We start from the raw sequence: 17,163 nt of genomic DNA, 5'->3' as shown, positions 1-17,163 counted from the left end.
ATATAATTTTAAGTTATGGAGTAAACAATATACATAACTTTACAAACCTTACTGACACCACACGGAAAAAACAGTAACAAGATGTAGTAATAGTAGATTCAGGCACACTTATTTTTCGCATCTTAACTAGAATACACAGGGCATTCAACAATAAACGCAATACCGAGATTCAATGTTTATGAAACACAGGACAAAGCTTCAAAATAACACACGGTACACTTAACGCGAGTTAGACACTCCTCTTCGACTTTTTCGGAAATAAAGCATCGCATAAACGCCCAAAGGTAGGTAACAACAATACTAAGATCCATGGGCCATCTAATGGCTAGCATTGACATAGAAAATCCATCCAAAATAAAGGAAAAAGTAAGCATAGCTCATTACATAATTGAATGTCACATGTATTAGAGCAATAACGCTTTCCACCACGGTTGAATCATGGAAAAAGGAATAACAATCTGTCCTCGTTTTCAATTCGTTTGCCGGTTGTGCCAGGAAAGTATGCCCAGCATTCCTGAAAGTGTCTCAGGCTTAAAATACAAAGCGCGAGGTAGATAAATCGGAATTCAGAGAAACATACCAATCTACACACTGATAACTAAAGCGAGGAACTCAGTTGTTACAAGAATAGAACAGCAGATGAATGACAGAAAAAACAAAAGGCAGAGAATGCGACCAATTCCGATATTTTTAGAACTAATTAAAAGGATTTTCAAATACCTATTTATAAAATTTTGGCACGACAAATTAACTCCATCGAATCCCTCTTTAAATGCTCATGAAAAAATAGAAAGCTTGTTACCTTCTGTGATAGAAATTAGAAAACTTTTCCATATAGGTTTAAACATTTAGCAATATATTCAATTCTCAGTTATTCTCAGCATGTATACGAAACAAATTATTAACTACAATAGTCTTATAAAATCGTTAAAATTGTATTATCAAAAGGTAGGTGTTCCTCAAATTCAAACTGGGAAATTAACTAACTTATTATTTTGTACGTACATTGTCAAGGTTCCAACTCTTCTTCCTCCTAAACATATTGCCGAGAGCCATCCTCGATCGCGTCCAGCAGCAAAGGAAAACTTCGTCTCAGAGAAAGTTGCATCCGCAAGCACAAAAGTAAACACACCTCAAAAGGCCAACACACCAGCTTCACAGGTTGAATGAAGCGTATCCATAACCAGCAGCCACGACACACTAACTTTGAACTTCACGTAAAACCTTTGAGGCACATCAACAGGACACCAATTGGATTTGGGATCTGGGAATACTAAAACGTATATCAACCTAGAAAGGTTAATTCTATGCACTACGGGAAATGAAGTGAGGTCGGGACCGAGAAAAACAAGTAGCTCTCTTCAACTCCATTTATATACGAGTGATGGCTTACCACTGATGAATGCGATGAACCACTAGCCTTGTTTAATTCACTGTTAGGCAATTTCCAGTTAACTACCCACCTAGCGACTCGTTCAGTTACAAGATCTTCTCGGAACTCTTCACCACAAATATTACTACTCATCAAAATCTAACGATTGGATATGCCAGCACATCAACAACCCAACCGTAATAGAACACAGCACCTGCGAGAGGACCACCGGAATGAATTTGGTAAATCACTTCCAAAACACACAGAGAGCAACTAATCCGAGATCAGGGGTGAGCGTCTTCTGAGGACCACATGTAGGATATGGGCCGTCTGATGTTCCAGATACCAACTCCTGGTCTGCAGCCGCACGATCACAGTATAGGTAAGAATGATAGTCCGCAGTAGAGTTTGATGAACAACTTAACTTGCCAAGTTTACCGTTTGGCAAATCTCAACGACTGGCCACAAGTGACAACTTAATTTATATACTCTTCTTTGACCACTTCAATAGCAAGACTTTCGCTCAAACAAATTCACGCATCCACATATGCCAATAGATGGTAGAGCAATCCTTTAAATCAATTCCAACAGCTACTTAATCCGATACCAAACAACAACACAGGTCAACGTCTCCGGAGGGTCACGAGAGGGTGTGGGTAGGAAACAAGGTAAGCAACTGACTCGTGAGCAGTGGCACGATAGTGTTGAGAACCACGGCACGACACTGGTACGCGCGAACACTTCCCGCCGCTGTTGTTGGAGCACTGGGTGTTGTGGACGTCCGCGAAGGTAGGAGGGAGGAGGAAAGACTGGGGTTCGCGGTTTAAGATTAAGACGGGCGCCGGCGGCGGCTATCCCCACCCCCGGGTTAGGGGAGGGAGAGTGTGGGGAGGGGTATATAGGAGGAGGGTGAGGAGGCCGGCTGGCCGGGAGGCGGGAGGGGGCAGTGGCGGAGGGTGACACAAGATTTAAGAGGGGCAGGGGAGCAGATTGGTCGTAAAGATATCCCGCGGAGGAGTTGAGGAGGTATCAAATTAAGTGAGTGCAAAAGAGCGGTAGGGAGGAAGATTATAGCCCCGCAAATAGAAATTAAAACCTAGATTAGGCCCGTGCCGGAATTCAAATCCACTTCCCGCTCGGCAGGGGGCGGACTGCAGGATGTAGCACGGTGGAGAGATATCGAAGTGTAAGGGAGTGTTGATAACGGGGATTGCACATCCGAAGCGGGGCTGAGAGCCCTCGGAGAGTTCAGAGGATTGGCCTGATTGGAAGGAAATCAACGGGGAACAAAACAGACAAACAAAATGAATGCCGTAACGATGATTACCCGGGAGAGGAACAAAGAACCTGATTACAGCGGCGCCATGCGGGCCGGGGAAAAAAGTTTTCTTCTACTATTCTCTGAAGAGCCTGTATGGGGTAATGTGCGAGCAAAAAAAGCAACAGCACGTCACTCTGGGTAATTTGGATTAACTAAGGGCGACTTGGGAGTAGAACCCCTTAAAAAGAGCTTCCTCTTCAGCTTCGAAACGATTAAACAGACGGGCAATACGACTTGGCGCGATCCGAGTTGAACCGAGTTCGACTTCCTTTCAAATACAACTAGAAGTAAACCCTAACCTAACGTACGTAGTCTCTCAACAGAACAGACCATACGTCAATGATTATGTATCTCCAATGTTGTAGTCACCAATCACTGCCAATTTAATATCACCAATAAAGTTGACAATGGAAACGGTAAACAGAAATTGGCAACAAATATCACACACCGGTTCAAGTGAGCTTAGAGCCAAGTTACGACGATATCAGCCGCTATGTGCGATGCTATCCCCAGTGACAAAGAGACAATTTTCCCCAATTAAGGCCGCCAAATAATCCTGGACCAATGAAGATGTCGATAAGGTACAGGAAAAGGATGGAAAAAGGACCTCAAGGTGCGGTTTCAGGGTCTTGACTCGGTAGTAGCGTACGGTTAACCGGTCAGCGCGAGACCATCGATGAGTTTCCACGAACTGCGAGTGTTGGGCTGCGGTGGCGAGTTCTGCTCGTGAGGAAGGAAGGATTAGCGGAGGGCGGGCAGGTAGGGCGGGGAAAGACGGAGTGGGAGGGGGAAGCCAGACACAAGGGAGGCAACGCGAACGCGGGGGGGAGGGGGGGGGGGGACGAGGACTGGGGCCGGCCTCCAACATTTCACAGGGGAGGAAGCACACATTGGTGCCATGACAATGAGACATGAAATCAAACCTATCACCAACAAACGAACATTTCTATGCGTATTTTCTACGAATGAACAAGGTGAACCTAACGTCACAGTCGTAAAATGACCATACTAATTGTCATCATCATTAGTCAAGAATCCTAAGACCGGTTTGACACAGCTCTCCATTCCTCTCTCCTATCGCTACTCTTTTCATAGCGACGTATTTCTTCTCTTTGACATCCTTTATAACCTGCCCTATGAAAATCTTTAGGACCCGTCCCTTGTCCTTCTTCTCTTCCACTTGTCCTTCTATGATTTTCATCAGGCCATCATGTCTCATAATGTGGCCAACTAAGTTATCCCGCATTCTCTTTAATTGCAAAATGTTAAAATTTTGCTACTCTCACTAACTATTAAGTGCACAAGTGGAATTGGGATTGAATTCTGTCACGTGTTTCGTCAATTAAGCCGACAGATCTGCAAAATTACTTCAAATCAATAATAATCAAAACGTCACGATTTCACGATTCCATGACCCAATGTGAAGCGTCAAGGTCACGCGATGATGGGCAACTTGGAAGAGGGGGGCGAACATCACCATCCCACCCCTCATCCTCAAACATCGGAAAACAAAACGCGTCCTTAAACAGATTACGCCCCCTACGGGGCAGCGACGTAAAATCGCGAGAACCATTAAACGAGCTCAGGATCGTAAAAAGCGCAGTAGACACTCGTCGGCAAAAAAATACGATCACCAGTCCGCGACAGACACACGTGGGAATGCTCAACCAACGGGCGACGACCCAATAAATACCCTAAAGGGCACATATGCGAATTGGGAAGTGGAAAAACGAGTGAAAATAACGGGAAATTTTAGTAATCCACGACAAATTCCGAAGAAAAGATGCAGTTTCATACGTACTTCTTCAGTAATTTGTAATATCTAATGATTTAATGCGCTGAAAACTACGTCGGCCGAAAAAGAGTGCAAATACGATCACTTGATTTCATTACGTTAATTCTCGCTGAATTACTCACCCCTATTTCATGAGAAATAACACTTATGGGAAACTTCTTAACAAACGGGAGAAGAAATAATAACTGTTCTATTAGCTTAATGAAAGAAAAAATGGCGAAATAGAGAACATATTTAAATAATGGTATCTTCATTAACTCATATCAAATTCTAGAAGCTGAGTAGCTTCAATCTACTGTAAGGAAACCAATCAGGTCCATGATACAGATGAAATCCAATGAGCGTGAGTTTAACAGATGAGAAAGGCAGGGATAAGTATGAAGCATTATCCAAATCTCTAAACTACCTTCTAACTAAAGAACTGAACTAAATGACTATGAATAAAGATTAACTCAACCAGAATCGGAGCTGCGACATAAACGTTCGAATTGCAAGACCTTGAAAAACGCATCTGGCCTGAAAATTCATGCGTCGTAGCATGAACTGCCCGCACGACGCGGATTGAGAAGTAACCTCAGCCGTCTGAGAATGAAATCTACTGCTTACTCAGCGGGTCCATCCAGAGTGGATATAAATTTGGACGCACTCAATTCCTGGGCAGAGTTGGCATATGGCTGGCTCAGAGAGGCTTCCGCTGATAAGGAAAAAGCCACAGCGACCAGAATTTCCGCACACCGAGCAGGAAAGACAAATCGACCAAGTTCATCACTTACCACCTCTACCAACAGAAACCAACAGCAAAAACATTAAATTAATGCAAGCATAGCATTTCAGGCGGAGACAGCAGATAAAATAATACACAGGGAAGAGAATCGTATGAAAACAATGCAATGTCCAGCAAAGGTTTCGAGGTGACTCTCCCCTCCCAAATCCAATGCCTAAGATATAGATCCCTTTAAAGTTAGAATGAAACGATTTAAGTCATTCTTAGAAGTAATGAGTCCGTGTACTAAGTTTTGTATTTACTTAGGCCCAAAGTTGAATAAGAGAAAATGGTGTAGTTGATTAGTCTATTTTCATAAAGCATTGTAAGACAACCGTGTAAGGTGTCAAAACCAAAGTTACCTATTTCTTTAGATGATGCCGGAAGCTTCAAGATACACAGATTCGAATCAAAAATTGCTTGGTATTTTTTACTTGATTACAAAAAATCACCAGATTTGTTCTCGATCCACAGGTTACACTGTTATGCAAAAAAAAAGTTCAAAAAATGCCCGGGTACAATTTAGGGTATATCTGGCTAATTTTGGGCCGCTGAATCCGAAAATGACCTCCGTTTTTTTCTATCACCCTCCATTTTTACGAGCAACCCCTAAGTTAGGGAAAACAACCAAGTATCTAAACTTACCGCTTTTCAAGAGACTTTTACTAATGTTCTCCGCTTCTGATTGAAAAAACTGACGTTTTAAGGCTATCAGGGTCACGAGAGAGACAAACTTGACAGGGGTTGAAAAGATTAAGGGGGTGAAAATTGATTTTTTTTATTAAAAAAACATTGAAATAACCATTTTTCTTCGCTTTTTATTGCATATGATATGGTAGCTTATGGAAACGTTTTTTAAGGGGTGAATACACTGTTCACCCCCCTCCCCCCATTTTGTAAAGGATTAATATAACATAAAATGTAAGTGGGGAAGGGGGGTATACGAGTAGGTATAGCAGGTGGGATAAAGAGCTGCCAAAAAAATCTGGAATATATGTTTCCTTTAAAACAGTGGCATATCCAACAGGAACCGAAGGTATATCGTGGCCGTTGTTCAGTAAAACAACCGTTACAACTTGTCTTCCACGAGTCGATGAATAGCCTCCATTGGTCTGGATCATTCGTAATCGCTAATTGCCTCATCAGTCCTTCAATATCAGTGCAGAAAATCAGATCATCATTTTCATCATCCGTTGAAGACAAGAGACATCAAAGCCTAATAATCCCATTATAATTTGAAACCGAGAGTCAACTCAACATACGAACCCTTTTAAATACATGTAAAATATCTAATTACATAGAATATCACAATTATTTCATCTTATAAATCAGCATGTGCAATTCAAAATTACCACTACACATGAAAATTGCAATTTAACTACGTCTACTCCCTTATTGACGACATTTTCAACGCTATGTTCAACAAATACAAAGTCGGCGTTGAGGAGTTGCTGACGACGAGGATACGTACCTACCTAAACCTGCGCATAATAACAGCTAGGTTACTTGAAGTGAAGTCCCACCCTCCTCCTCGTTACCCTCCGATATTTTGGAAAACCACTTTGAAAATGCAGGTAACTTTGATAATAACGTCCCTAACCAACGGAAAAAAACGAATACACTACGACGAATCTCGACCAACATTGGAGCCAACTTGCCCACCACGGTTGCGGAATATCGATAGCCCCATCCCCTCACCGAACGAAAGAGAAATGGAAAAACGAAGTCACCGAAAAGGTGAGAAAAAGGGGCAGAAGGGAGGGTGGTTCACCTGGAAGTGGGACAGCGCACCCGGCTTTCCCTCAAATGCTTCCGGACTCGCGTGTAGCTAACTCTATGTATTCCCTCCCCTCCCACGCCCCTACCAATCCTTACCCGTGTCACGAGAGGCAACAACCATTAGACTCAAATTAAGCTCATTCACGACTCTCCCTATCGCTGACCACAAAAATCGGTAGGTATTTCCGCACGGGGTGGGGTTTAAGGAAATTTTGAGTACGCCCGATGCCCTCAAAAGACTGTTAACACGTCCCATTTCTCTGCGAACCTTTTGTAATCAAACCTTTTGAGGTAAGGGGACGTATATGTCTTTATGTATAAAAGATTCCCCAGTTCGTACCCAAGGGGACTGAGGAGGCCCATTTCCATCCCATAGAAGGCTGATTTCTGTTGCCATTTCGGTCGCATTTTAATCGGTTTTTAAATATGTCTGCGGCGCGGTGATGAGTGCAATGCAATCCACTTTTTTTTCCAATATTTTGCATTATAATGTTTGTAATTGCGAATAATAGCATTGAAAAGTTATGAATTGGATATATCTTATCCTCGTGTGTATAAATTTCGGGTACTATCCCTAATTTTTACCTTACTTCCCCGTGACACTTACATCACTTTGTCCGTCAGCGGTGCGAGTGGCAACTTATGTAAACCCATTTGCATGCGCGGTGGGTGACACCACTGAGGAAGCCGAATTGAGGATCCTCTTTTGTAATGTTCGTGTCCGTACCCCATAGGCTTGATTTTTTCCGCCACTTCGCACGGTTTAACCCTTTCTAACCCAGAGCTGTTTCTGGGAGATATCAAATTTCAAGATTTTTCATTTTGAAAACTTGAACATTTTTCACTCAATCATAATGTATGTGGCAGCTAAAAATTTCATCATTACAATTTACACCACAAGATAAAGCACAGTTTACATATATCCTAAATATAGCAACAAATTTATACATTTTCGATGTTGCTTAGAAGCAAAATTGGGTTATAATGGGTTAAAATCAGTTTTCAAAAATTTCCGTAGCGCGGCGATGAGCGCAGAGCGATCCAACCATTCCCAATCTCTGCCAATAGGCTATTTACACTGGGAGCACAACTTTGAAAAGTTAGTAATGGGATAAATTACATCATCACGTATATAAAACTCTGCAAACGTCCCTCATCACCGCTTATTTCATTGTGAAATTCGAATCTTTCCTCCGTAAGTGACGCGATTGACCATTTAACCAGTAAACCATTTACACGCACAGCACATCTAGTGACAGATAAAATAATCCTTACTTATAACATTCGTGCTTTGATACGCTATTGATGAACGCTATAGGCATGGATAAGAAAGAGCAACTTCTGTGCAAGCGGGAAAAATTGACAATCCGAAACCACGTGACCTTCCACCACCCCTTAACGTGACAGGAAAACCACAGATTCCAACGATGGCCTTCTTAGAATTTTAGCGTAGAGTTAGACGATTTCGAGGCAAAAATCTTACTTACGATAAAGCACTATATACGTGATTTTGTAAGCAGTTACGCGCAAGCATACATTAATATAAAAACCCAAGGATTACTTAACAAATTTTTCAGTTTTCATATCCAATAAAACCATACCGGTTCCGCCGTCCAATAACGTCATTACTGGCTCCAGCTTCAGCTAGAGCGCACATACATTGAGCTTACTCTAGCCAGAGAAACACTCACCCGGAGTATGAGTATGGCAACGGAGCACGGAAATTATGGGCGATCTAAAAATCAAATTTTACTTGTTCCTTCATACGTCGAGCTCCTCTTACGCTAGCCAAGAACTAACACACGAAACAAAGAATTCACTGGGAGGGCGATTCCGAACCCTACTGTCAATAACTACAGCTGCCGAACTTCATCGGCGTTCAAAACATTTACAGGACAGCCCATGAAACCAAAACTATTTTATTATTTTTCTACTATTTTAACTATTTTATTTTACAATTTATGAAACATTTACAGAAAGCCATAATGCCAAAACTATTCACCACAAAGCATGAATCAAAAAAATGTATTTTGTTAATAAACCTGTCGCTAGCGTATTGCAAAGATTAACCTTAAAATATTTACACAAAATATAAAACCATCTGAGAAATGTATACATCGAATAAGACACCACATTTACAAAAACTAAACGCATAGCATATTTTGCGTAACAAAACCACAGCATGATAGCACTTTTAAAGGCCGAAGTCGTATACTAGCAGTTTGCGATCTCGGGATTTAAAGCTATCGCTTTAGATATCCAGCAGTTCATTTAAAGACGCAATTCCGCCAAGGCAAATGCAGTTGATAACGACGGGTGAGCGACTGAGACGTGTGAGAAAGAGAACTACATCCCCTTCCCGTCAAAACGCGTCGTCGAGACTACAAGGATCAGAGGGGAGGGGTGAACGACTGCCGGAAGTGAAGTGTAAATATTTATTTGGCTCCTTTCGGATGCCTGGGAGAATCGGCGACTCCTGGCGGCATTCGTAAGGGGAATTTTCTTGGAAAAATAAAGAGAATAGGAAGATGCGAAGAATAACTTGCTTGGCACGGCCGCACAGCGGTTCCAAATGCGTATGCGACTTCACTTAATTCAGTTTTGAAGCCAAAACAACAAAATTGTTGCCAAACACCTTAAAGATAGAGAAGAAGGTCAATTTTACAAGGTAATGCACTAGAGACATTTATTACAGCAATACAAATGGAATTATTATCCCATTAAGTTGGCGTTTTCTACCTCGTATCTGTAATTCCCATTTTCGACAAGTAATATATAAAATAGCTTTAGATGCCTCACTGGCGTAAAATGTTAAGGGAAACTCTCTAACTCTAACCTCAATCCTTTATAATCTTGGTTCTGTATAATGATTTCACAAATTTGACTGTAAATTTGACGTAAATGAAGGCCACCAAGCCCAGGTATGTATTTTCCTCAAAATATTATGAAACCGTGCATAGAACGACATTTGGAACAATTTTGGCTAATCGAGTCAACACGAATAGAAGGGATATATGTCTAAGACCACTTATTTTCTCTCTCACGCGGATATCACAGAAAATTGCTAAGTAAAATAACGTAATGAAAAAAATAGTCTGTTCATGAAAACGAAACCTTAAGGGACTAATGAACCACAGGCATTTCGACGAACAAATACAAAAACCGATCATCGACCCACACGCCTGGTATTATCCTGGCCAAGCTAATAACTGCGAAACCATCGCTTAATGCATGTTTATTCATCACAATGACGTTCAGCGTTGTGGTCTGGGCAATAAGTGCTTCGGAAAGCAATCGGAGTTAAATTATGAGCACAAGAGTTTACTTTCAAGCGTTATATTACCTGTACTTTCTCTAGGAAAGAAAACTGTTATTATTGTACCAATTACTTGAAATATGTAACTAGAAAAACATCTTTAAAAAAACAATATCTAACATCAATACAGGAATATACCATCATACACCACTGATTTTTAATTTAAAATGGGAAAGCTCATAGAAGCGTCATCAGGTAAAAAGCATAACTATGCACTCCTAACATATCTGAGGTTTACCAAAGTACTACTCGTGAAAAAATGTGATAATACACGATACATATATGTTTTACTACATGAAGCAGGAGAGACAAAATATAGAGCTGCAGAAAATAATTGTAAGAAAAGACATACGAAGGTGAGGTTGATTGGAGAAATTAATAGGAGATCCGAAATAAAACTTCAACATACAAAAATAAAGGGAAATGAAGGTAACATGACGATTGAAAAAACTTTTTTCTTCTCCAAAGAAATTAATTTAACGACCCAGGTTTCGACAATATAAGTATTATTAAGGCATATTTAAGAGAGCAAAATGACTATATCAAAATGCTAAAAACTAATCGACGAAGTTTCTTCAATGACGTAACTTCTAACAAGAATAGTGGAGTATATCATCACACACCACTCGTAATTAAAAAAACTTGAAAATTACATATTTACTCGAAAACTGAGTCAGCAAATAAATATATGAGGACCATACAAGCGCTTGTCGGAGATTATGTTACCTGTAACCCGATTCCAAAAATTATCGCTATCTACTCTTAAGCTAGAAAGGGAATGAAATTGGCACATCTTGCGCCTAATGGTGGAAATTTCTTCTTCGGCGCTTGGGCACGCGGTGTCCACTAGTCTAAATTTACACTAACTAGCGCCTTAGGGCGTACGGGCGAAATGCGACTCTAACACCGATAAACACCTTCTCGAACACGGCATGAAGACATTTCGTGACATGGGGACATAGGTACACGTTCGCGACACACACAGACTGGGCGCGCGCCAAATCAGTTCCGGCCGCTATTCGCGAATATATCTCGGGTATGTGCGGCGCACGTGGAGACCATGGGCTGGGAATCGCGGTTCGGAAGAAGCCACGGCAACTTAGGGAGACATTAACTGGAGGGAGTTGAGAATTAATGGCCCGGTTTTGAGGAACTTTCCACATCACAGGCACGAGTAGCGAGCGGTTTCGGACAAGGAACAAATTACTTCCGTGAAGTCTTAACGGATTCTCGAATAAAAGGCATTCCGTTAAGAAAACGTTACAGTTTGTCACCGAAAGTTACGAGATATAGTGGCTGGCAGGGAAGCGACGCCACCAATATCGATACCAAAACTCAAAAGAAAGGACAAATTGGCAATTGTGCCCATGACGATGACAGAAATTTGACTCAAGACTAAAATTAAAATTCATTAAAATTGAACGGAGAGGAAGAAGGAATGGGCAACGAAGAGGGAAGACGCTAACTTCAAGCTTTTTCGATTTTAACTTCAGAATTATTCTGACCCTTTCCACACATGTATCCAAAATAAATACGCCCTGATACTGCATGAAACAAGTCACTTAGTACGCAGAAACCCAAGTTATTTATACCACGTTTGAAAATTGCTATATAAAATATTTGGCTTGGTCGGAATTCGAACCCAGAAGTTCTAATTGCCAGTGTAAAATGCTACCAGATAAAATACCAAGCCATCATCCTACAAGACGAGATCTGTATTCGAATTCTGGCTCAGCATGATGATTTTTCAATGGGACATTTCAGCCTTGCCATCCTTACATGATACTTCGACGGATATTTTAAGTAAGCTTTCTTTTTAACCTTCCATTGGATATTGACCATAAAATCGCTTCATTTTAGTTTATGTGGCCCCAAGTGACGAGACCTTAGCCAGGGGTACCTACTAAAAAAAACGAAAAACGAAATACCTGAGGACCATACTACGAAACAGTAGTATGGTCCTCGCTCGAGCTCGATCCATTTCCGGAACCTTACTCGAGTTCCGGTCCTCGAGAGATAGCCGTCACAGCGTGAGTTCTCCCAGGCAGACGTGACGATGCTTAGAAAACGTTTTACTGCACTAATTCGTATAGTTGGGGGGTAAATAAATACCCTACTACTACTGAACTCCTAACGGTGAATCAATTACGAACGTATTTTGATCGTTGTTCTACGATGACAAATAACGATTTTCCGAAATTTGTCAATTACCTAACACTTCGTCCGAGATCACAAAACAAACAGAACTACTCAGGATTTACGTTTATAATCCCGTGGTTTAAACGGGAGGTGGAACAAGACGGCGTGTTTGGCCAATCCAGCAGATTCGACATGAAGTCTATGGACAGCTTTCGTCTTTGGAGGAGTTGCCCCTCTCCACCTCCTATGGAGATGCTGACGACTATGCCAAAGCAGATAGCATAGAAAGAATATTTTCCATTGCCGTTTCATTTGCCAGAGATAGATGATTTCTTATTATTATGATTAAAAAATGGAATACTAAAATCCAAAGCTTATAGATACTGAAAGGAATGAAATCATTTACAATATACTATATTCGAAAGCTACCGATCAGCTGAATTGCACATATATTTCATTCTATTCTTCAAAGTTCCCGTTCCTCAAATATGTATCTGAACTAAAGGGAGAGAGAAAGAGCGGGTACGAAACGAGCTATCACGCAATGAGATCGATTGGATGTTCTAAGAAACGAGGTCTTTCAAAGAAATAAGCTCCAGTAGAGTAATTGTAGCATCATGGCTATTGCATTGAAAACAAAACTCCGGATATTCAACTACACATCTAATTATTCTCCCATAAACGGAGCTACAGCAATGAAAGACTTAGGCCTGATAACTGAAAATAAACTAAAATACTCCGACCGCATCATATCGTAAAAAAGCGATATCTCTATTAGGTTTCCTATACCGTTTCAAGTAAATTAAAGATCCCAGAGCACTCCAATCCTAATTATCACAAATTCTTCTTCCCATGGTATCATATTGCTTCTCAGTTTGGTTCATCTCAGCCCCGGCTAATCTAAAACCCCTTCATTCCATCCCTCACTTCTTCGCAAGAATAGACAGAATCCAAAATTTAGGCAATATGTCCTCTGAGCTGGGCTGTATTCTCTATCGTTATCTAAACTCCAGAACCTTAGACTTAAAGTGGATTTAAAATTACTACACAATACCCTTAACTTGACTAATGGATGCCCTGAACTGCTTCCTCATCGTCAGTTCAACTTTAGAATACCTACTAGATTCACCTGCTCGTATTTTCTACCACATCTATCTATTCCCCGAATATCTCTCACAGAGCGCTGATTTTATACCGTCTCTCCTCCCTTTTATTTTCACTACCTCACTATCGATCCATTTTATTTACAATATCGCAAATTCGCCAAAAATTGTAAAACGCTTCGCTGCAAACTGGTGCCGCAGCCGTATATGAAGAATGTTTTAAATAAATAACTATTTTCCTATTTGGATAGCTCGCGATTATCACGATCCATGACACCAATAGTCGTAAAATGTAATGGCATCGTGTCGGTGCAACGACGAAACAAATCGACGTGCAAATATTACACCGATATTAAAAAATACCGATTAATTAACTGCAGAAATAAATTTATTAATTTCATCCTAACATCGTTGCGGTGGACGGCGGGCATTTTGAGTAAACCTATTGCCACCAGTATAAGAGAAACTTCGCAGGACTCCGAGCTATCTTCATAAAATCAGCGAGCACGGAGGATTCAAGGTTTTGAAAGCTCAGCCACATTTTTGCAGCTCAGTAAATAGCATCATGGTAACTTCACCGGCTGCCTCAAGTATTAGAAAATTCCATTTAGTGGGTGTATACAAATAGACTAGTCTCCTCATATAATGAAATCGGTAACGCTGAAGCCGATAGATACTAACGATTTTCCAAAATATTCGTCGATTAATTACGCCAATAAATTGTTAAACGTCCCCCTGCTATAAAAAAGTACGTATAAAAGCTAAATACGGGAGAAAGGCCGCGGGTCAATGCGCCGACAACAGCCCCATAGAAAGAAATTGTGGTCAACACGGTCAACTACAACGATGGGATGGGAGGTTGGGGGAATGCTACCAGCGAAGAATTCATCACCGTCTCTGCCAGATACGCGCTTCAGAGAGGGTGAGCAGCCAAGGGGAAAGAGTTGGTTGGATGTATGGGGGAACTTAGCAGTCAGCAGGGTGTCCAGCGAGGCTGCTCGCATTGAGCCGCCTAAGTGAAGATCCCTTAAAGTATAAACTAAAGGGACTAAATAGAGAAAACACCAGTCCGTTCCCTTGAAGGTTGGTTTTTGTAGACAATTAGGGCGAATGTTAATAGGTTTTCAAAGATATCCGTAGGCAGCGATAACTCGAAAGATAACTATGTACACAATATTTAATAAATAATATTTAAAATTATTTGACACCCTGAGGTAGCACTTCATTCAACTGGTAGCTAAATGTCCTTCAAAAGCGAACTCATATTCACGATAAAATTATTATTTAGCATTTCCTCTTGATAATAACAAGACAGTATTGAAAGCGGTAGCGGTTGTACCGAATAAAGTTATGAGGAATTGACAAAGTTCTAAATATATTTATTTAGACATGAGTAAGTTCCACAAAGTTAGCTTGCAAACAATCTAAGATATAATTTCCAAGGATGGATTCTTCTCGGGTTTCCGACCGGGTTAGGGTCTGCAAGTTGTAGGCCTACGTTTCGTTGGGAGACTTTCCCAATATATTCATGGATGACAGTGATGACGAAAATCAGCCCTTGGGATGTGGGGAAAGTCTCCCAACGTTTCGTTGGTGTACAACATGCAGACCCTAACCCGGTTGGAAACCCGAGAAGAATTCATTCAAATCATTCACCGGGAAAAGCTAAGATTCTTCATTATTTTCATGATTTTACAGTTATATATCAAGTGTTCAGGCTTCACTTGGTGGAACCACATCTTTAGTGTGAAATAATTCACTTTGTAATGTTTCACAAAACTTAATTATCCCGACCCTGACTTTCAACGACTTGATAGTCATTATCATTGGCTGATGATTATAATGACAATCTAGGAGTTTAATCCAGAGTTAGAATAATACAGTTTTGTAGTACAATACAAAGTGAGTTATTTGGCACTCTAAATTTTGCACTTGAATTTAGGCGTAAATGTAGCACAAGATCGATAAAAATCGATCGACTGAGAGGTAATCAAAACACCCATCGCCGACGAGCTCGAAAATGATCCGAGGTTGAGTGATGTCGGCAGTAGATGATGCACCGAGGAGAGGTAAACATGGAAGGCGAGAGAAGCTGCGAACGCGGAGGCCTCCTCTTTCCACACCGTGCGGGATGACTCAAAACCCGAAAAAGCAGGGGCGGGCCAGACGGGGGTCGCGGAGGCAGAAATAGCGGCGCGGACGGGGGGCGGTGCTTCCGCTGCCAATCCGAAATTCCTCGCGCCAATTCGCGTGGGAAAACATTTCGCCCGCTTCCGGTCATAATTTGCCCGCGGGGAGAAGGGAGTGGGGTGAGGAGCACGTAATTCGGTCGCCAAACCTCGCCCATCCGCGCTTAAGTGAACTCACGAGAAGTCAATTGACCGGAGAGGCAGATGGGCTCCAGGTGAGGGAACGGAGATTTTGCTTCGCGAGCCTTTACGTCATGACATACACTTGCGCGTAGCAACACCACCAAATTGCACGGATACCAATCCAATGCATAAAAATTTCAGGCTAACGACACAATAATTGCTATGGGAAAAAACTCCCCTCGAACGGGAATGGAACCACGGACCAGTGGCTTTCCGGGCCATTGCGCAGACCACTACACCATCCAGGTTCATTAATTCCCACGGCAATTTCCCGTGGTCCACGGCGTTGGATGTTAACCCTTGAGATGCATCGAGGATGGCAACACGAAGGATTAACGATAGCCAAAGGTCCATAGTTTCATACCACGTCCAGGGTAATTTTTTCCAGTGGCAATTATTGTTAATTTCACCTTGGTAAACGCGGCAGGTTAGAAATATATCATAGGTTAACGACAGCTTGACGCAAGATAAAATGATGATCTCGCAATCACTGATGAACGGTAATACCACTTTTATACTATTCCATTTCATAACGCCGCGTTAGCGACCACTAATAGCGGGGAGACAGAAGTCAGCGTTACTAAAGGTACGTGTATTTGAGCAGCCTTTCCAACTAACTTTAATGACCTACATGGAAATCAATTCATTGAATTTGTAGCGATATTATTTCATAATATGAGGTGAACTAAAACGTATTCGCTGAATCGCATGCCGTTGCGAGTAGACATGTGCTACGGCATTAATAAAAATTGGAGTAAGAGAATCAATTGATATCAGAGAGTAGACCTCAACCTCTCCGGTTATATACATAGTAAACATATGGGCCAACCTCCACAACGTTGAGAAAATAAAGAAATAAAGCGAAATGAGAGATGCATAATGCAATCCCCAGCTTCCTACGAGGATAATATTATATTAAGAGAAATTAAAGTAAAGGACGCGGCCGGCCGCCAATTAATTTATTTTCCTGAGTTCAGGCTCTATTAAAACTACTAAACACGAACGACTCCGGCACTGTGAAAGGCACCGAGCGATCAACTTTCCGCTCAATTAACACATCAACGCATAACTTCTAAAATCATCAAACTATTTATTGTCTAAATAGTTTTTATCACTGACCATGGTATATTGGAATTGATTATCTGAGGCAAAGTAACCGAAAAGAAAACTTCTTGGCACTGTGAGGCGTCTTAAAACTAATCA

At 41.3% G+C, this 17,163-nt stretch overlaps 1 protein-coding gene across 3 annotated transcripts in view; it reads right to left on the bottom strand.

Moving 5' to 3' along the window:
- The window catches only part of LOC124168482 (serine/threonine-protein phosphatase 2A 56 kDa regulatory subunit gamma isoform-like), a 364,148-nt gene that overhangs the window by 255,132 nt on the left and 91,853 nt on the right, over positions 1-17,163 (bottom strand). The window contains exon 1 of one of the 3 annotated variants that reach the window (XM_046546763.1): positions 1,006-2,216. The exons of the other annotated variants lie outside the window; for them this stretch is intronic. Within the exon in view, the coding sequence (XP_046402719.1) occupies positions 1,006-1,056 (51 nt within the window). The 5' untranslated portion in view covers positions 1,057-2,216. Of the gene's footprint in view, positions 1-1,005; positions 2,217-17,163 lie in introns of those variants that run through there. 3 annotated transcript variants of the gene reach the window in all.

The sequence above is a fragment of the Ischnura elegans genome, chromosome 11 (genome assembly GCF_921293095.1).
Source record: "Ischnura elegans chromosome 11, ioIscEleg1.1, whole genome shotgun sequence".
Classification (NCBI taxonomy): Eukaryota; Metazoa; Arthropoda; class Insecta; order Odonata; family Coenagrionidae; genus Ischnura; species Ischnura elegans.
The sequence above is the reverse complement of the archived record's forward strand: the minus strand, read 5'-3'. Positions and strand labels throughout refer to the sequence as shown.